The sequence below is a fragment of the Anser anser genome (assembly GCF_964211835.1).
Source record: "Anser anser genome assembly, chromosome: 5".
Classification (NCBI taxonomy): domain Eukaryota; kingdom Metazoa; phylum Chordata; class Aves; order Anseriformes; family Anatidae; genus Anser; species Anser anser.
Genome location: NC_139725.1, coordinates 22,375,109 through 22,396,133, shown reverse-complemented (window position 1 = coordinate 22,396,133; position 21,025 = coordinate 22,375,109). Strand labels below are relative to the sequence as shown.

General features: G+C 37.8%; 1 protein-coding gene across 4 annotated transcripts in view; it reads left to right on the top strand.

Annotated features, from left to right (window-relative positions):
* Window positions 1-21,025, top strand: part of ARHGAP5 (Rho GTPase activating protein 5) — a 48,136-nt gene that overhangs the window by 10,301 nt on the left and 16,810 nt on the right. For 3 of the 4 annotated variants that reach the window (XM_083840107.1, XM_083840105.1, XM_083840106.1), the window contains 2 exons: window positions 894-4,793; window positions 14,094-14,241. In XM_083840107.1, coding sequence (XP_083696233.1) covers window positions 1,071-4,793; window positions 14,094-14,241 — 3,871 coding nt within the window. In that variant the 5' untranslated portion in view covers window positions 894-1,070. The remainder of the gene's footprint in view (window positions 1-893; window positions 4,794-14,093; window positions 14,242-21,025) is intronic. The other variant, XM_083840108.1, reaches the window with a different exon arrangement.

The following is a 21,025-nucleotide window of genomic DNA, read 5'->3' as shown; positions in this document are numbered from 1 at the left end:
TGTTATACCAGATGTCAGCTTCAATCAAACCGCTGGAACCTTGTAATAATTCTGTGGAAGTTTGTGTGTAGGTAGAGTTTCTTTTTACAGTTACTCTAATTTTTTGTTTTTGCTGGAGACAGAAGGACTGAGTGACTTGTAATTTTTAAAACCTCAGAGATAAGTCTTTGTTTTTCTGTATTAGTATCTGTATGCCAATGTTTGTACTTAGTACAATTCAGGTTAGAAACTTAAAAACAGTTTACTGTTGGTATACAAATGAAGTAGTTTACTTCTGCAGAACAGCTACCAGCTGAGTCCCATTGTCAACTTCCTGGTTTTACAGCTTCTTATTTTAAAAATTTCTTTACTGAAACCTCAAACCAAACCTACAAATGCACACAAAAGTAATGTGATTCATGCAGGTAAGCCTGCTATCCAGTGGAAGTATGAACATGAATAAAAGTACGTGTATGTGGATATTGTTGTTGTATTTATATTGTCTTTATACTTAGTGAGAACTTGCTATTGTAAAATTTCACTTGCCCCTCATCCCAAGTAATAAGATGAATTCTGAGAAAATGGCAAATGCTTTCTGGTGCTCATAAGTTAGGAAAGAAAACAGTAATTTGTACTTTTCAGATGTATGCTGATCATCTATCCAAACAGGTGAACTGTTATTGATCTGTGTCTAAAAACTGTTTATTTTTACATCTATGATAAACATAACATTAACATGAGTTAATTCTGAGTTCAAGATCACATTTAAATTAGTTGTGGAATTTTTGTATACAGAGAAAACAATTTCAGAGTAAGCAAGTAACAATGCTTTTAAAATTTCTTTTCTCTTATGAATTATAGAAGGGAAATACCTTCAGTCTTTAACTTTTTTTCCTCTTTTTTTTTCCCTTTAGGAAGATGATCTTCCTCGTCCTGAGTATTTGAAGTTCTCTCAATGACGAGCTGAAGCAAGAACAACTGAAAGCTTTTTCTTAAACCCTGGATATACAATTTCAAACTTGTAGGAACATTTCCAGAATGAAAACCACATACAGTTACCTTGATAATTGCAGAAGGATGAGAGGAAAGTTATGATGGCAAAAAACAAAGAGCCACGTCCCCCATCTTATGCTGTTAGTGTTGTTGGACTGTCTGGAACTGAAAAGGATAAAGGTAACTGTGGAGTTGGAAAGTCGTGTTTGTGCAATAGATTCGTTCGCTCAAAAGCAGATGAATACTATCCTGAGCATACCTCTGTGCTTAGCACAATTGACTTTGGAGGAAGAGTTGTTAACAATGATCACTTTTTGTACTGGGGTGACGTAACACAAAGCGGTGAGGATGGAATTGAGTGCCGAATTCACGTTATTGAACAGACTGAGTTCATTGATGATCAGACTTTCTTGCCTCATCGGAGTACGAACTTACAACCCTATATAAAACGTGCAGCTGCCTCCAAACTGCAGTCAGCAGAAAAACTAATGTACATTTGCACAGATCAGCTAGGCTTGGAGCAAGACTTTGAGCAGAAACAAATGCCTGAAGGGAAATTAAGCATAGATGGTTTTTTACTGTGCATTGATGTAAGCCAAGGATGCAATAGGAAGTTCGATGATCAACTTAAATTTGTGAATAATCTCTACATTCAGCTATCAAAGTCTAAAAAACCTATAATAATAGCAGCAACAAAATGTGATGAATGTGTGGATCACTATCTGCGAGAAGTTCAGGCGTTTGCTTCAAATAAGAAAAACCTTGTGGTAGTGGAAACATCGGCAAGATTCAATGTCAACGTGGAAACTTGTTTTACTGCACTGGTACAAATGATGGATAAAACTCGTGGTAAACCTAAAATCATCCCCTATCTGGATGCCTATAAAACGCAAAGACAGCTAGTTGTTACAGCAACAGACAAGTTTGAAAAACTTGTCCAAACTGTGAGAGACTATCATGCCACTTGGAAAACCGTTAGTAATAAACTGAAAAACCACCCTGATTATGAAGAGTACATAAATTTGGAAGGAACGAAAAAGGCCAAAAATACATTTTCAAAACACATAGAGCAGCTTAAACAGGAGCATATTAGAAAAAGAAAAGAAGAATATATTAATGCATTGCCAAGAGCTCTTAATACTCTTCTGTCAAATCTTGATGAGATTGAACATTTGAGCTGGTCAGAAGCCTTGAAGTTAATAGAGAAAAGGCCTGACTTCCAGTCCTGTTTTGTAGTGCTTGAAAAAACACCTTGGGATGAAACTGACCATATAGACAAAGTGAACGACAGAAGGATTCCGTTTGATCTTCTCACTACGCTAGAGGCAGAAAAAGTTTATCAAAACCACGTGCAGCATCTTATATCTGAAAAACGGAGGGTGGAAATGAAGGAGAAATTCAAAAAAACTCTTGAGAAAATCCAGTTCATTTCACCCGGACAGCCATGGGAAGAAGTTATATGTTTTGTAATGGAGGATGAGGCATTCAAATACATCACCGATGCAGATAGCAAGGAAGTGTATGGTAGGCATCAGAGGGAGATTGTTGAAAAAGCCAAAGAGGAGTTTCAGGAAATGCTTTTTGAACATTCAGAGCTGTTTTATGACCTGGATCTTAATGCAACGCCAAGTTCAGATAAAATGAGTGAAATTCATGCAGTTCTGAGTGAAGAGCCCAGATACAAAGCTTTACAGAAACTTGCACCTGACAGAGAATCTCTTCTGCTTAAACACATAGGATTTGTTTATCACCCAACTAAAGAAACTTGTCTCAGTGGCCAAAATTGCATGGACATTAAAGTAGAGCAGCTACTTGCCAACAGCCTTCTGCAGCTAGATCATGGCCGTTCGAATTTATACCATGATAGTGCCAATATAGACAAGGTTAATCTTTTCATTTTGGGCAAAGATGGCCTTGCACAAGAATTAGCAAATGAAATTCGGACACAATCCACTGATGATGAATATGCATTGGATGGAAAAATATATGAATTAGATCTTAGGCCTGTTGATGCAAAATCCCCATACCTGTTGACTCAGTTGTGGACCTCTACCTTCAAACCACATGGTTGTTTCTGTGTGTTTAACTCCATTGAATCTCTGAATTTTATTGGGGAATGCATTGCAAAAATAAGGGCTGAAGCATCTCAGATAAGGAGAGACAAGTATATGGCTAATCTTCCATTTACGTTGATACTGGCTAACCAGAGGGACAGTGTTAGCAAGAATCTGCCTATTCTGAGACATCAGGGACAGCAGCTGGCCAACAAATTGCAGTGTCCTTTCGTAGATGTGCCTGCGGGTACATACCCACGTAAATTTAACGAGACCCAAATAAAACAAGCTCTGAGGGGAGTACTGGAAGCAGTTAAACACCACTTTGATGTTGTAAGTCCTGTTCCTACCATTAAAGATCTGTCAGAGGCTGACTTAAGAATTGTGATGTGTGCCATGTGTGGTGATCCATTCAGTGTGGATCTCATTCTGTCACCCTTCCTTGACTCTCACTCGTGTAGTGCTGCTCAGGCTGGCCAGAACAATTCTTTGATGCTTGATAAAATAATAGGTGAAAAGAGGCGCCGCATACAAATCACTATATTATCGTACCACTCTTCGATTGGTGTAAGGAAAGATGAACTCGTTCACGGATACATTCTGGTCTATTCCGCCAAGAGGAAGGCATCCATGGGAATGCTTCGCGCGTTTCTTTCTGAAGTTCAGGATACGATTCCTGTCCAGTTAGTGGCTGTTACAGACAGCCAGGCAGACTTTTTTGAGAACGAAGCAATCAAGGAACTCATGACTGAAGGAGAGCACATAGCGACAGAGATTACTGCGAAGTTTACAGCTTTGTATTCATTATCTCAGTATCATCGTCAAACTGAGGTCTTCACGTTGTTCTTCAGTGATGTATTAGAGAAGAAAAACATGATTGAAAGTTCTTATATGTCAGACAGCACAAGGGAAACAACACACACAAGTGAAGATGTTTTTTCAAGATCTCCCAGAGGAAGTTCCCTTGACTATAACTATCCGGATTCAGAGGATGATGCTGAGGGACCACCGCCTTACAGTCCGATTGGTGATGATGTGAGGTTACTCCCGACGCCCAGTGACCGTTCAAAGTACCGACTGGACTTGGAAGGAAACGAGTATCCTATCCACAGTACGCCCCTCAATTGTCACGACCACGAACGCAACCATAAAGTGCCTCCCCCAATAAAACCGAAACCCCTCGTTCCAAGAACAAATGTGAAAAAACTGGATCCTAACCTCCTAAAAACGATTGAGGCAGGTATTGGTAAAAATCCCAGGAAACAACCTTCTCGGGTGCCTGCAGCGCCGCCAGAAGATATAGACCAATCTGACAATTACGCTGAACCTATTGACACTATTTTCAAGCATAAAGGCTTTGCAGATGATATCTATGCAGTTCCGGATGACAGTCAGAATCGTGTTATTAAAGTTCGAAATTCAATTGTTATAAATGCCCAGGGTGATGAAGAAAATGGGTTTTCTGACAGAATGTCTAAAAGTCACGGGGAGAGAAGACCTTCAAAGTACAAATATAAGTCTAAGACACTGTTCAGCAAAGCTAAGTCTTACTATAGGAGAACGCATTCGGATGCAAGTGATGATGAGGCTTTTACCACCTCTAAAACTAAAAGAAAAGGAAGGCATCGTGGAAGTGAAGAAGACCCGCTGCTTTCACCTGTCGAAACATGGAAGGGTGGCATAGATAATCCTGCTATTACATCAGATCAAGAATTGGATGATAAAAAAATGAAAAAGAAAACTCACAAAGGAAAAGAAGATAAGAAGGTAAGTTGACTGATCTGTGATAAGACATGGCTCGGTAAACTGTGTGCGTGCCCATATGTATATATAATTTTTCCCCACTTCTAGTGCATTGTAAGAAGGGAAGAGTCAAAACATGCGAGAGTTGCACCTTATTTTGAAACGGTTGATTTAAAATTTTGATGTAGCACAGTTTCATTTTGTCCAAGATTTCTACGTAGCTTGGTCAGAACCCGCAAACTTGAGGGAACAAGGTGGGTTGTCTGCCTAACCAACAAGTTTCAGCTCCTTTCCCTTCTGTATGTACATACACAGTTTCACTTCCTTCTGTATGAGTAAGTGAAGGCAGAATTTGGTCCAAAAATTTTGCCTTATTAATCATGACATCTATTTAAAAAAAAAAAAAAAAACGACAAAAAAACAAACACAGCACCAAACTGCTTTATAAGTTCCTGGGTGGAACTGGTTCTTTCAGTTCTTGCAGTTCTGGCTGTTGGAATGAAGTTAAGGGCCGGTGAATGAAAGGAGTGGTTTCTTTTTAATTCTCAGTTGTCTACCAGGAACCTGGAACTCTAAAACAAGAGCATGAAAAGGAAACTTTGTATAGTGTATTTACTGACTGCTGCGTTTTCCTAGTGTGGGCAAGCAAATAATCAATTTGGAAGCTGTGCTACCTGTACAGTTCTCTGTTCAAACAAAGGGAACAAAATGCCTCCCTAGCGTGGCTTTCTATGTAATGATTTGATATTCTGCTTGAAAAATGTCTATTTTGTTTTGATCTTTACGCTTGATATTTACATATTTAAGTAGTGTCATGATGTAGGTACTGGATGTATGGTCTTTATAGTTCAGATTTTAATTTTTGGCAACAGTCGTTGTCTCTTGCATGTAGGTCCCATTTAATATTCAACTGGGAATGTTCCTGGTCAGTTACATATTTTCTTTCTTGTATCAAGATAAGTTGACCTTCTTAATATTGTCATTTATAGTGTTTTAAAAACTTTCCTACTATCTGACAGTACTGGAATAGCACTTAGAAATAAGTTTTGCTCAAACAGAATACAGAGTTAATTTTTACTAATGGATTAAATTCTGAATTGCTATTTTTAGGATGCAGCTGTGATTTGAATTACACATGACCAATATAAAGGGCACTGAATTTTCTTAAGGCTTCCTAGCAAGCATAAATAATGATGTCTTGTGGTTATAAAATCATATGGTTAAAACTACTTTGAAGTTATTCTTCTTGGGAAGCAAATTTTTTTAAAAAACAATAATTTATATACTTTTGATTGAAATGATCTTGCTACATTGACATTGAAATATAGTGTTCATAATCCTCCTACTGTCTCAGCTGTGTTGAGTTGACAGAGAGTCCCTCGGAGTTGGATATTTATGTTTAAACTGTGTAGACCGGGTATCAGAGGATCTTCTCTTCCTGGCATTGTGTCAGCAACCCCCCTGCTGTCGTTACCAAAGCCTCTGCTGTTGCTTTAGGCTGTCCGGGGCAGCTGGAGTCCAAGTGTCAGGCTGCTCTGATTTTTTGTAGTGGGTGAGGCTCTTGAGGAGTGCAAGAGTAGTTTTGAGTTTTCTCTGACACACCTCTTGCTTTTTTTCCTGCACTTGCAAATTGTGCTGCAGGGCTGTTGCTCTCAAATTAGAGAAAGTCTCTAATAGCAGAAGTACAAATTATTGTAATGATGGAGAAAGCAAATATATCTTGGTAGCTAAAATGCTCATAAGTATTCCCAGTCTAGGAATGTTGAATGCTTGCTGCTTTTAAGAAATAGCATCTTTTGCATATGTTGTTTCAGCTGGCATTTTGTTGGAGTAGTTGCAGTTCATTGTAATTTGTAAGTAATATAATCTTTTTTCAAAAAAGCTGTTTTTTTGCAAGAGGTGCACAATTTTATTAATTTTGCAACTTATTCACCATCTTTTCATGTGTTGTATTAGATGAACAGCTAGCAGTCTTTAGCTACAATACCTGAAGAATTAGTCAGATGATATTTTCCTTTTTGAACATTATGTAGCCCACGTGAGGGATATTAGGGTACCACTGTTTACAGATTATGTGCTGAATTTTTTGAGAATTTCGACCCCATGAACGTGAAAGGCATGAATAAAAAATCCGTACTACTTCCTGAATGTTTCCTAAGCCCTTATTGTTACTTTTTCTAAACTATTTGACTGTATGTAATGGTAACACAAGATATGTGTGTGGCTATTCTTGCCATCAATACAGTGATTCTAAAACACAAGCATCGTATAAACAAAATGAATTTGTTTACAAAAACTCAACCTGTGAAGTCTGAGGTCCTCATTGTCAAAGATGACAACTGGATGGGTAGGAAGGAGGAAATGAGTTTTGATAAACAATAGGAAAAACAACTGTGCCTTTTTACCAGCCCTTGTATGACCGGTCTGCTAACTGGAATCGTAGATTGATAGAACATCCTGAGTTGCAAGGGACCCACAAGGATCCTGGAGTCCAACTCCTGGTTCCACACAGGACTGCCCAAAAATCAGACCACGTGTCTGAGCCTTGTCCAAACGCGTCCTGAACTCTGTCAGCCGTGGTGCTCTGGCCACTGCCCTGGGGAGCCTGTCGCAGTGCCCGACCACCCTCTGGGTGCAGAACCTTTCCCTAACACCCAGCCTGACCCTCCCCTGTCCCAGCTCCATGCCGTTCCCTCGGGTCCTGTGGCTGTCCCCAGAGAGCAGAGCTCAGCGCCTGCCCCTCCGCTCCCCTCGTGAGGGAGCTGCAGGCTGCCATGAGGCCTCCCCTCGGCCTGCTCTGCTCTGGGCTGAACAAACCAAGGGACCTCAGCCGCTCCGCATGTTTCCTCCTTCACCATCTTTGTAGCCCTCCTTTGGACACTCTGTAATAATGTTTTGTGCTTTCTATAATGCGGTGCCCCAGACTGCACACAGTACTGGAGGAGAGGCCACACCAGAGCAGAGCAGGACCGTCCCGTCTGTCCCTCCACCAGCTAGCAGCGCTGTGCCTGCTGCACCCCAGGGTACATCAGGCGGTTACAGGGTTTGGCCCTTTTGGCTGCCAGGGCACTCTGTTGACTCGCATTCAGCTTGTTGTCAGCCAGAACCCCCCGATCTCTTTCTATGGGGCTGCTCTCCAGCCTCTCATCCCCCAGTCTGCATGTATAGCCAGGGCTGCTCCAAAGCTTTCAAGTGCCTGTTGTGTGCCACTATTCATTAAGATAGGAGTTAATTTTCCCTTACGTCTACGTGCTTTTTCTAAGTTTAATTATTTTTCCCTTACCAATATTCAGAAACCTGGGACAAACTAAGCACAGAGTAGAATGTTCAATGCAACTTTGCTTCAGCTGTTTCCACCTTACCTAGTTAGACCTCTCCATCTGAGATGTGTACCTGTGCTCGTTTGTCCCTCTCTTTTTCAAAAAGTACAAATAGGAACTTCAAGTAGATACTTTTCTGGGTTAGAATCTTTAATGCTGTAATACCGAGGTGTTGTATAGAGTGGTATGTGTTGGTCAACACCAATCTCATGAGCAGCAGCAGCCTTCTACAGTAAATTAGTTGTGGTCATTTAACTTGATGAGTATGAAGGTATGGTGCAAGAGAGAAAATTTCAAGACATGAAAGGGAAGTGGCCATTCCTAGAGGGTAAGGATCTTGCTGGAATAAGCCTTCTTCCATTGCAGAAGGAACCTCTTCATGTGTGCAAGAATCCCAAACTGCAATTGTTGGGCAGTTGATGCATCAATATCATAAATATATAAGGTCTAAACATCAGTGCGCATTGGGTTTCGTGGGTCTCAACCACGTTCTTCTCATGTGTAAACAAGTTTGGAAGAAACAATATATTTTTTGCTTTATCAATATTTGATGTTTTATCAATATCATCAATCAATTATTATTTATTTGTCAATTAAACCATTGAAAATAATTAGTTTGACCCTAGTCTTAATTTAGTACTTCTCTGTACAGCAGGAAGCCTGTCCGGTATGGAAATCTGTAGCCATTCACTGTAGCTGCAATTAATACTCTTATTAATTATCTTTATTGTGGAGTTCAGGAGTGTTAAAAATTTACTCATCTCATTTATAGCTCTTATCCTTGTGACCCCTTTAAGATACGTCTGGTGCCTAATTTAGGCTGTGCTCTTTTTTCCCCTCTCATAAAGTATATTTGTTTTGTTTTCCTCCCCAACTTACCAAGAACAACAAATATTTTGAGTAAATTTTTTGCAAATGGAAGGGCAAATCCTCATCTTGAAATAAATTCTGCAGGCTTCTTGCCTTATTACATGGTAAAAAATTGTTTGCAGATATTGATTTTTCAGTTAATAATATTTTATTTACTTATTATTTTACTTTATAATTTATATTTTCTACTATATATTTTTATATTATTTATACTTTTCTGCTTCTACATTTGTAAATTATGATGATTCTTTGACATACCATTGTTAAATGGTATTAAATCTGATAAGGTTTTACTATTTGTTTTCTCTGAATAATAGTCAATAGCTTTATTATTCAAGGACAGGTCATATTTTTCTTTCTTTTGATTTTTATTCTTAAATTTTTGTGTATCTGGAGTTTCCAACTGTACTGCTAAACTAAATCTGAAAAATAGCACTTAAGAATTTCTGCCCTGTAAACTTGTTCGCAAGCAAGATTGAACAAAGATGAGTGCGAATTACTTTCTTTCCATTTCACCCCACACTGAGGTGATTAAGATGCATTTTACTTCAAATTTATCTGAAAACTTGTATTAATACTTCAGCAAGAAAAATGCAATAGCACCGAGGTGAATTCTCACTTACCTTACTCTAATGATATAATGACATCTGGTTTCCATGTTTAACTTCTTAGCTCTTGTTATAATGTCAAAACTATACGAAATTTTGTTAAAACCATTACTGAAAGTGTCAGGAACTGTCTGTCTGTTCACCTCTGTTTTGGTAAGACTGGTAAACTTGTGACCAAGAGGAGATTGACTTAAATTTTTGTTCAACTGTTTTTGTGTAAATTCAGTGGTTGATTTAGCAAACTACTGTCTACTACAGACTGCAATGTGTAGAGAAATTTTTATTCTTTCCCACGGAGATTACAAGAAGAATTGAAGTCTGTGCTTTCGATTTTCGTCTATTCAAATTGAACGCTCTGAAAATGCATGTTTGGAGCCACGTGCCTTCTTGAGCCTCTGCAGTTAAAACTTGGTATAACAGACTGGAACTCCAAAAACGGCACAAGGGGAAGAAAGAGAGGGCATGCTAGGGACCATCATCTGCATTATTCATGTGTTGTATAGCTTCCGAGGAGCTAGCCATGAATTAGAGATTACAAATACTTTATTAAGCCTATAAAATGAATGCTGCTCATGGTGCCTGGTTTTATGAACTATTTTAATAGTTCTGAAAATATTGACTCTGCCCTCCATGACCCTAGGGCTGACTGCAAATGAAGCAGACAGAAAATTTCCTTTGTATTAAAAGTAGCAGCGAAGTGTGGGAGGTAGAAGAGAAGCGGCTGAATTTCCCCTTGGATAAACAAATGACGAAGGGGGTTCTGGTGGGAAGGAAGTGAGAGGGGAAAAAAGAAGAGTCCCTCTTGAGCAGAGAGGACTTGCTAGAATAAGCAGCCCTTCAGTGAAAGGGGTTTGATTGATAGGTTTGGGCAGTTTGTTTTCTAAGTTAATTTTGAAAAGCAGTATTTCAGTGCAGTGTACTCGCAGCTGGCTGACATCTCCGACTAGCTTCTGTAGAGAATGGGCACCACTTAGCTGGTTCCCTGGTACCTACAGTCAAGAGGGTTAATCTTGAGTATATTTTGGATCTATATTTTCATGTTGTTATGCTTTTTATAAAAATAGTTCTAACTTAGAAATTAAGAATTGGATACTGCGTGGTGCTAGAATAAATGTTTTCACGTTTAGCTTGTTAGGAGGACTTCAGCTGGTCTTTTGGAACACACTTGTTCCTGTGATTAAACTAGTAGTTAAAGCAATACTGCAGGTAAATGCTTTTGGTATCAGCAACCTGAGGAAAGCTTGGGGTTCTTAGAGTTGGAATGCTTTATTGCCAAAACGTAAGGATCAGCTTGAGGTTTGGCATTAACCTCTGTTAGGGAGTGAAGAGTAGTCGTGGGAGGCCTTTGGCACAATGCAAGTGGTAGAACCCATGGTGGAGACAGTGAAAAACTCAGTATTGGCACAATAATAAATTATTTAAAAAAAATTAACAAATTTATATGAAAACTTAGGATTTCAGCTTCATGGTGTTTTAATTACCGACATGAAATGGTGGCACATGGAAACAGTGGTCTGAGCTTTTTGCTAGGAATAGCTAACAAGCTTTTGTGCTGCTTCTTGTCTCTTCCGGCTTGGTAGCTGTTAGTTCTTTTTTATTATGATTTAGGAGAAGCTTGCAAAACAGTCTTTGTACCTAGAGTAGTGCTCACTGTTTTCAGTATTAGGTGACTGCTGTATCGTGGTGAGTAGGTGTATTTGGCTGAAATGTCTATGGAACTAAAAATAACTGACAAAATCATCATCTCGCCAGCAAAATCTAAAAATGTTAGAAACGATGCAACTTTTGGGGGAAGATTTTACCCACTCACACCTACCAAAAGACAAGGGAATCAGAAGAGATTTTAATACATGTGACAGGAAAGAGAGGAAATTGATACATAATGGGAAATAGCTGATAAAATTATCATTGTAGCTTTGTGTGTGCCGTATGAAATCCTGATTTCATGTTTATGGAATAGCCCCCTAACAATTGTTTCTCCTACTGTCTATGTTTAGGTCAGTTGAAAAGCGCTTCAGGTAATGGATTTTTTTTTTATTTGTCCCCTGTTCTTTTATTCTTTGTCCTAATTTTATGTAAATTCTTTAGGCATATTCTCACTTTCCAGATTGGAGATGAAACTGATTGTTTCAGGTAGTTTCTCTAAGAAACCTTTATGCTTTCTCGAGTGTGTATAAAACCATGGTTCAACTCTTAGTCTCTTAAACCCATTCTTCTAAACATAGGGCATTTATTAGCAAAAGCACTCTTTATTCCAGCTTGAGACATATTTGATACTTCATACTATATCCAGGTATTCTACGCAGATAATATTCAGTACGTTTGTTATCAGAGAAATTCTATAACATCCTAGTTTATTACTTCATTAACCAAACAGTATTCCACTCTAACCAAATTTGTTAATGTTATGCTAGTATTATGTCTTTATCAAAGACAGTCTGCCTTTTTAAACCTGTTGGGTCTGAAATATATAGTCTGAGGATTGGTGATACTCCATTTATTCTAAGATGGTGGGGATGTGCACTGAGCACCTTGAAAGAGCAGTAATTTCAGCTTTTATTTGCCTTCTTTATTGTGTTAATGCAAGCATCTCTAAAATTATCTTACATTCAACATTTGACAGAGGTGTTTGCTGATTTTTACACGTTCTTTAGCTTCAGCTTGGCCCTTTCAGCGTCTTCTCATCAGAAGTGCGTATACTTGTTCCCTAACTAAATAATATTTTACCACTAAGGAGAAAACGGCCAATGAACTGGGTTGAGTGCTGGAGACTTAAAAGCAGGGGCCTGTGGCAGTGAGAAGGAAAGAAGAAAAGGCTGTTTCTGATCTGAAGGCATATATGCTGGATGAACCAACGGTATTTTATCCAAGATGAATAGAAGTTAGGCAAAGAGCTGACAGTTGGAAAAAGTGCTTTCAGATGTCTGCTTTAACTAAGGAAGTTTATCCTAAAGTTTTATCTAACCTTTAAAAATAAAAAATAAAAAAATCAACTAACGTAAAACTGGGGAGCAACAAATTGCTGGAGAGCAGTTTTTTTCTAATACTTTGAAGAATTTGCTGATAAATGTTCCCTTCTTCTAAATTATAAGTGCTGCACCTTTTTGTAGGAAGCCCAAATTTGAAAGATAATCCTAAGCTTTTGTTAGTCTTTTGTTACCGTGTTCAGTCACAGGTACTCTGCTACCAATTTCAAGGAGCAGAAACTGTCCTAGAAACGTTCCACATGAAAAGCCTGGCTCCTTAATTAGGCTATTGAAAGGCTGTGATTAACAGGTCTTGTTACCAGTTGTTGGAGAGGTTCCACAGTGCTGCAGGGTGATGGAGAAATACTGAAGCTGGAGTTTCCATCTTCGCCCATAGAGCTGTACTTAAAGCCATTACTTCTCAGTGAGCAAGTCAACACTGAGTATGTGTCTTTCTAACCTGAAGTTACAGGTAGTCTGTAAGGCCTGAATAAACAAATTTGATGGTAAAGAAAATAAAATAAAAATGGAAAAATCTAGAGGTTAACCCATTCTTTTGCACAAAGAGGTTGAAATTCAAGACTTTTCTAAGTGTAAAATCTAGAAACTGAACAGTGGTGTGTTTTGTCTTAATAGTGAGATGTCTTCTTATAAATTACAAAATACTGCCAACTTTGTTATTAACGCTATTTTGTGCGTTTTGTTATTCTTCACTCAGCATATAGTATAAGTCAGAGCTTTTATATGAAAACACAATGGCTGTTTACTGTTTTTTACAGTGCATAAACTTAGTAGAATGCTAGGTTTGATGATGATGATGTTCATTCAGTTACCACATTTAGTTGCCACTCTACAGCCAATTGACTGGTCAATTTACATGGCCATCTCTGAATATTTTCATCAACATTCAGAGATGAAATGTGGTATCTGCTACAATATAACTGTAATTATCCGAAGTGGTTTTATTAGTTCAACAGTGTAAAGTGTCTCTTGGGGAATGTTGGAGGTAGTTGTGGAGAAAACAAGCAAGAAAACTTGATATGAAAATTGCCTTGCAAGATTTGGCTGAGTGCAGACATCCTTTTCACTAAAATCCTGTGCCCGCAACAAAGCAGTCATATTTAATATTAGTGCCTGCAACTCTTCCTCTGTGATTTATTGCTATACATTCTGCATCATGCTTCTAGAATAGTTGCAATATAAAGATTGCTTAGTCTCCTTGACAGGCATGCAGAAGACAGTCTCTCGTGATAGGAAACATCATACTGTTATTCTACAATTTTTGATAGAATTATGGTTAAATTGTACTTCATGTGGATTCCTCTGTGAAGGGTGCTGGAAGTTAATATTTATGATGCAAAAATGACCAAATCTTTTAGAAATTAGGTGCTGTTTATCTAGTGTATGCTATTTTAAAAGTACATTTGTGCTCAGGTGCTATGGAGGAATTTGATTTTCTGATAGATACGTGATCTGTTTGTTTTTACTAAGTGGTTGCAATATGAGTTACAATGTTACGTGAATATTACTTATTACTTAAATAATTCTGTTTTGTTGTAGCAGAAAAAGAAAGCTAAGGCATTCAATCCTCCAATCCGTAGAAACTGGGAAAGTAATTACTTTGGGATGCCCCTGCAGGACCTGGTTACACTGGAGAAACCCATACCTCTGTTTGTTGAAAAATGTGTGCAATTCATTGAAGACACAGGTAAGACAGGAAAATTATTGGAGGAAAGACTTCCCACTTGCATACCAAGCAATGCCTGTCATTGTCTGTTTTAAAGCACTCTTAGAATCCTATCCCAGAAATAAATAACTTCATTGTGGGTAAAGTACATTTTAAAAATAGAATATGTTCTCTAAATTATATGCTTAGTACGTGTTTTGTCTTTTTTATTTATTTGCACAAGTATTTCACTCGTTATTGACAAACATTTGAAGTTTAATGTTTCTTGTAATTTAAAAAAAAGACTTCAGTTTGTAATGCCCAATGACTTTTAACCCAGCAGCAGCGTTCCATCCTGCATCTCTCACTTTTGCCACTGTATGTTATGTAACATACCGAAAAGCTCTGAAATCTGCTATTACCAGTTGCAGAAAACAGATACTTGATATGGTTTAATGAATCAACTCACTTTTATTTATTTATTTTGCGGGTTAACCTGGACTTGCATTTTATCTTGTTACGAAGAAAGCTTTACTTTCTAAATACTTTGTATTTCTGCATTAACAATACTAAGCAATTTATTTAATTTCCAAACTTCCAGCTTATTGTACAATATTAATGTGTCTTTGCACTAAGGTGAAGTTTCATCTTTCTTTTTTTCATCTTTTTTTCATCTTTTTGAGTGCCTTCCTGGTCATGTGTTTGAGCCCTCTTGCTTTCAGCCATGAGGTGGCCTTGAGGCAAATAAAATGATGTTAGCTGGTCCTACATAAGATTACATTTTGGAGAGGGAAGTTGTTTTGAGGTTTGGGTGTTATCTCTTGTTAGGTTTTGTTTTTTTCTGTTCTGTTTTTGAAAGTGAAGAGCACTAATTTTCACTTTGTGAGAAGCTCTTGCTTGCTCTGAAGTTGCATAAATGCTAAATGGCTACATTTGAGGCAAGTGAAGGCATAAGGTGATGAAACAATAATTGGTGGTGAAACAAGCAGGAACATCCTTTGGATGCCTGCTGTTGGATATTGTTGAGAGCAGAGTGAAACAGCACCTGTTGTCAATGTTTTCTTCGTTCTGTGATACAATTTTAGCTGTAAGATGACAGTAACTTTTAGCAAGAATAAAACTGAAGATTTTCCTTTCTGAAATTCAATTTTATTGCCAGGTATGAGAATAGTAAGCATTTCCAAAAGGTCTACTACAGGCAGTAAGCCTAATGGCTGTTTCTGACAACTGCTGTAGTGCATTATTACAATAATAATAATAAAAAAAATACGTGAAACCTCAGGCAGTGATCTTTTGGGAGTCAAAGATGTAAGTATATCTGTCTTTAACCTTTACCTCCTATTGATTCTTTGCCTGCAGGTAAGAGCGGTATTTTCATCCCTCTTACTTTCCCCTCCTCACCTGGAAAAAAATGGGGAAGGAGAAAGAAGAGCAAGGAGTAATAGAGTGGTATACATCATCTAATATATAATTTGCTTGCTGTTGTATGCAGCAAAAATAAAAAAGGGCGATTCATGGTCTGAATTTATGTTCTTTAAGAATGGCTATATACACCTACTATATACAGCTATTTAGAACAGACGTTTCACCAGTAGTGTCATGGTAGAAAAAAATGACTTGTAAAAAAAAGTCTGTAGAATCTAGAAGTAATATCCTAAATTTGAGCGTGTGTAACTTTGTAAGTATACTTTCAAACCCCAAAATTATAGATTTGGATCTAAAGAGAGTTCCTTTTTCTTGAAAGTATTGTTGTCTTTTATCTGTTGACTTTGTGGGAGACCTTTAAGAGAAAATCTAGTATTTCTCTGAATGGATTATTTTTACCAGTTTGTGGAGGGAGAGAGAGAGAAATGTAATGGAGAGGAAACATGAATAGTAATCTTTTTTCCTCATAATCATCAGATAACTGAAGCATCCAGTAGATCTAACACTTTTTGTCTCCTCTAATGACCTGTCTTTGAAGGATAAGGTGTTCAGTTAAGCTGCTGGTGGGTTCAGAATGTATGGGTCTCTTCAGAAGTGGTGGCTGGGGAGGTATTGCTTGTATGCTGGTTCTCCTGGTCTGCTGCTGTGCAGGTACTGAAAGCTGGAGGATTTTAATTCTGGCCATATGTGTAAGAGGCACAAACCTTGAGCCATCTGTGTGCTTTGTGTGTGACTGTGAAGACTGTTGTCCTGCTGTTTCCGTTAATCATTTGGGAAAGATGGAACAAAGCCTCTACTTTTGATCTGAATTAGTTTTTCTTGTCCTACTCCAGATTCTGTATAAGGAGTTTTGGTTGTTCTTTTCAGCTCCCGTACTTGGGTGTGGGAATTTTATTGGTGGTGTGTTATTTTTATGTTAGGTTAATATTCTCTAGATATCTGATGAGATTCAAACCATGCATTCTAGTTTTCGTGCAGCCTTCTCTAGTGATAGAACCTATTTTTGCCTTCTTTGAGAGAAGCATGCTACAAGGGAAATTAAAATTTCACTTGCATTGCCTTCAAGTCCTCTGCTGAAATAGACTCCCATCATTGACTTTGGGACTATCTGGTAGAAAATCCCATCAATATAGTTTCGGAGATGATCAGTCTGCAGAAGGCAAGTCAAGATCTATTAGCTTCAGCCTGGAGTCCAGAACGGTACCAGCTCCGTTCCATAAAACTATCATATCAGCTGCTTGCCCCTGGGGAGTCCTCCAATACTTCAGCTGTCTCTTAGCGAGTCAGCCTAATGTTAGTGCTGACTGACTCATCAGACATACCCATGTTTACTATCATCATCTTTCTTTTTAATCAAGATCTGTAGTCTCCTCCATCTCTGCTTCAGTGAAGCTAATCAGTATATTTGTTTTACAGAGGACGTACTTGTTTAGCTTCCCTTTAAGGTACATAGAATCATAGAAGTTCATGGAGTTCAGCTCCTTGCCTTTATATTATCACATGTAATTTGCATTGTGGCTGAATTACAGCTTTTTATGAAGATACAGTTAACCTTAAATTGAAGGGCTAATCTCAAACTTTCATGTTTCCTCTCCCTGCCTCATGAAATTATAGAAGATGGTGCTTTATGCCCACTTTACTGAATTGTGACTGAGGCTAAAAAGTACCCAGTGTAGAACGCAGTTTTCTCTGTTTCGCTCCGGATGCTCAGATAAGATCAGAAACTGTTCTTGAAGATTCTTACTCAACTTAAACCATAAAGAATTGACAGCATGTAGAAAATGCCAATGGATTTTTCTGTTTTGTCGTGGTGCTTTGGAATACCCTCACATTTAAAGACATGAGTATTTATCAGTGGAAGAGGAATAATTTGGACAAATTGAAGTGAATCCAGGAGGTGAAAATTCTAGTCTTTTCTAACTCAATGAGTTTTTTGTCGGAAGGTGCCATAGGAATCCTGTCAGGGTAAAGCTAGATCTGCTGAAGATAAGGGATCTTCAGGTATATGTGTAGATACGTACGCACGAAGGTACTTCCTGTGTGTTCCTGTTTGGGTAGATATTTTCCAGCAAGAATTTTTACTCTGGACTGATTTTGCTCTGTGGAGTCAAATAATTTCTGCTTTTCAAAGATGATCAATGGCTCAAATTTCTTTGGAAACTTTTCTTGATAGCAGCACTAAAAGTAGAAACTGAGGGAGTGAAGTGTTTAATGCTTGAGCAGATCTAAACCTAGTAAGTAGTAAGTGTGTATCAGAACCCGCAGTTTGGCAGCAGTGTGTACTGTTGTTGATGCTAATACCACAAAGCAGGAATAGCCCATAATATTTTGCTTTGTTGGAACCTATTGATTAAAAAAATATACGATATCATGTAAGATTATCTTAAATTTAATAATACTGACGTTTCTGGGTAAGGAATGAGGAAAACTTGCCTAAATACTATAAACAAACTCTATGTGGGTATTCATATGTTGTTCATGATTATAGGCAAATGTTTCCTCTACCCAAGCCTTTCATTTTTGAATTCATTATAATTGTAGCAGGATGAGTAATCTTTGGTTGGTTGTCAGTGCTTGCTCTTGTTGATTCATTGAATGAGATGATCGAAAAAAAATTTAACTCTCAGGTAAGTAACTTGATAATGGTGAATTAACAACCCTTCCACTAAACATCTTGGTATAAAGATACGTGTTTGGGAAAACTTACTTTTCTGGTAAAGATATTACAGTCTTACCTGTAACCTTTTACAGACTATCTAAGTACTTTTATAATCACTGGTGGTATTGTGTAGTGCATAACCTGTTGATGTTTGTATGCTTTTACCTCTGTCACCTTAAATCGCTATGTAACTTCCTTTTGAGGGCAGCTACTGAAATTGACTTTTTGACATGAGTAGTTATTTTCAGCTGCAGGCTTCTAAAAGGAGGTTTGAGGATACAGTTCTTGTGGTGCGTTTGTTGCTTTCTCCTGATGGAATGAATAGAAGGTCATTTTGTTACATCACTTAAAATAAGGAGTGGTGTCCTGCAAACCAGATTTATGGAAATGCTCACAGAAGCATAGCTGGGTTCAAAACTAGAGCTGCTACTCTAAAACTATGTAGACCATTACTTATTTTTAATACATCTTGTTTTTTCTTTGCATAGGCAGCAGAGTTCAGATTATTTTTGAAGCTCAACTGTTTGTTAACAATATTAATAGCATGAATTCTGTGATTGTGCATTTCTCTTTAAGAATTGCCATGTGAAGTGTAAGAAGTATATTTTTTCAGAGTTCTCTAGTATTACATGAATTTTGCATAGCTTCCCAGGCTCAAAAGTAGTCAATTTGGTTTGAGAGAGAGGAACACAAGTTTCTGAAGGCTAATTAAATCCTTATTTTAAACAAAAGTAATGTTTTCTGGCTCAATGTTGTTGGTATGATTGAATTTTATAATTGTAAAACAAGGTAAAAATACCTATTGAATGGTAATTCTTTTCTAAAATTTAAGTGTGAAAAGTTAGTGTTTATTGCAAGTTCATAGAGTATTTTGATATAGTTACGTAGTGACGTTTTTATGCTGTCTTATATGCTGCCAATTTATTTTCGAGTTCTGTTTATCTGTTACCAAACACGTACAGTTGTTGATTATTTTTAGCTTTCCCAGACTTCTAATAATTTTGGCTAAACCTATTCATGCTAACTAGTCATATTAATATACAAGCTTTGTAAATATTTAAGTATTGCTTTAATTTGCATTTTGGATTTTTTATTGGCATACATTTTAAATAATAGGTGAAAAGCATGATACAAATGACATTTCAGTCTGTTTACCAAGTCAGGAGGCATCAAATTAATATTATGAATACTAGCACGGTTTGCCATTTAAGAAATTTAGTGCTTGACTTTATGCAACTGGTAAGTGCAGCTGGACAGGATCTGGGGGGTGCTGGTGATAGATAGACCAAGCACGAGTCAGTAGGGCATCCTGTGCTAACCAAGGTGGCTGAGGATGTATTGGACTGACCCAACAGAAGGGTAGGCAGTAACTTAAAGTAATTGTTCTTCTTTTCTCAGGACTTGTTAGACTTCATCTGAAATTCACCTGAAATACTACAAGAAAGGTGTAGACAAACTTGAGTGAGACTAGCAGAAAGAGGGTCAGGGTCTGGAGGTCATGACCTGTGAGGAAAGGTAATGGGAACTGGATTGGCGCAGTTTGGAGAGAGAGAGGCTAAGGAAAGTAGCTCTCTCATGCCTCTGAGGAGATAGCTGAGGTGATGGAGCCAGGCTAAAGCACTGACGTGCATGGCAGGAGAACTAGAAACAACAGTCATTAAAATTGGAGGTTCCTACTAGATGGGAGAAAAATCTTATTCTGAGGCTTAATTAAACACTGGTTCAGGTTACTCCAAGTGTTTGTGGGCTCTCTGTCCTTGGAGGTATTCAGGATCAGATTAGACAAAGACCTACACAACTTAATCTGAATTCAGTGTTGACCCTTGTTTGAGCAGGAGGTTGGAGTAGATGATCTCCTGAGGTCCCTTCCAACCAGAGTAATTTTGTGATGACTTCAACTCGGGCATTGCAACTTTGGAATTAATCAGCAGGGAGGAAATTCTGTCGAAACGCAAGAGGAGGGGAAAACAGGCATCAGTTGTTTCTTCTGAAGGAAGAGTGACTACCAGACGGATGGAGGGAGGAGCACACGTGTTAATTTATTAGTGTGTGAGAATCATTAAAAGCTGTAAACAAATATGTTTTGAAATATTCATAAACGCATGTTGTGCACTTGAGCTGTATTGCTAATTAAGGTATCTCTTCAAAGGAAACATCATGGGAATTATGTAAAGAATTTCTAAACAATGCAGACAAGACCACGATGTCAGTACTTCTGGTTAGCTGCTGCTCTTATTCCCCTACCTTCCTCCGTGCCCAGCGACCAAACAAAATTATAGTATCTTCAGATCTAGTCCATTTTTAATGAAGTAAAGAATGTGCCTGTTTGCTTTGGCAAGCGCAGAAAAAGTGAATTGCTTTTCCTCGTGTCATTTTAATTGAAGTTGTTTTTTGTTTTGTAAATGAACTGGCCGTGAAGTATGAGATTGAGTAGTAGTTCATAAAATGGTTGAGAGCTTGTTTAATAGTTGGCTAATGAAGGTTATAGAACTGTTAATTCAGTATCAGATGAGAACTTCCTATTTTTGAGTCTTCCTGAAAGTACTGCTTATTTTCTTTATACTGATTCCTTTTTATTGAACATTTCAATAGTTTATACATTATTGCAAAAAGCAGGCAAACATTGATTTTTGGTTCTGTTTTGGAGTGTGTGAATTGAAAGTCGTGATTCTTTAAATGCCAGTGTTCTGTGCACAGATTAAGAAAGTTTTAAATGTAGAATTTTAAATGTGTTTACATCAT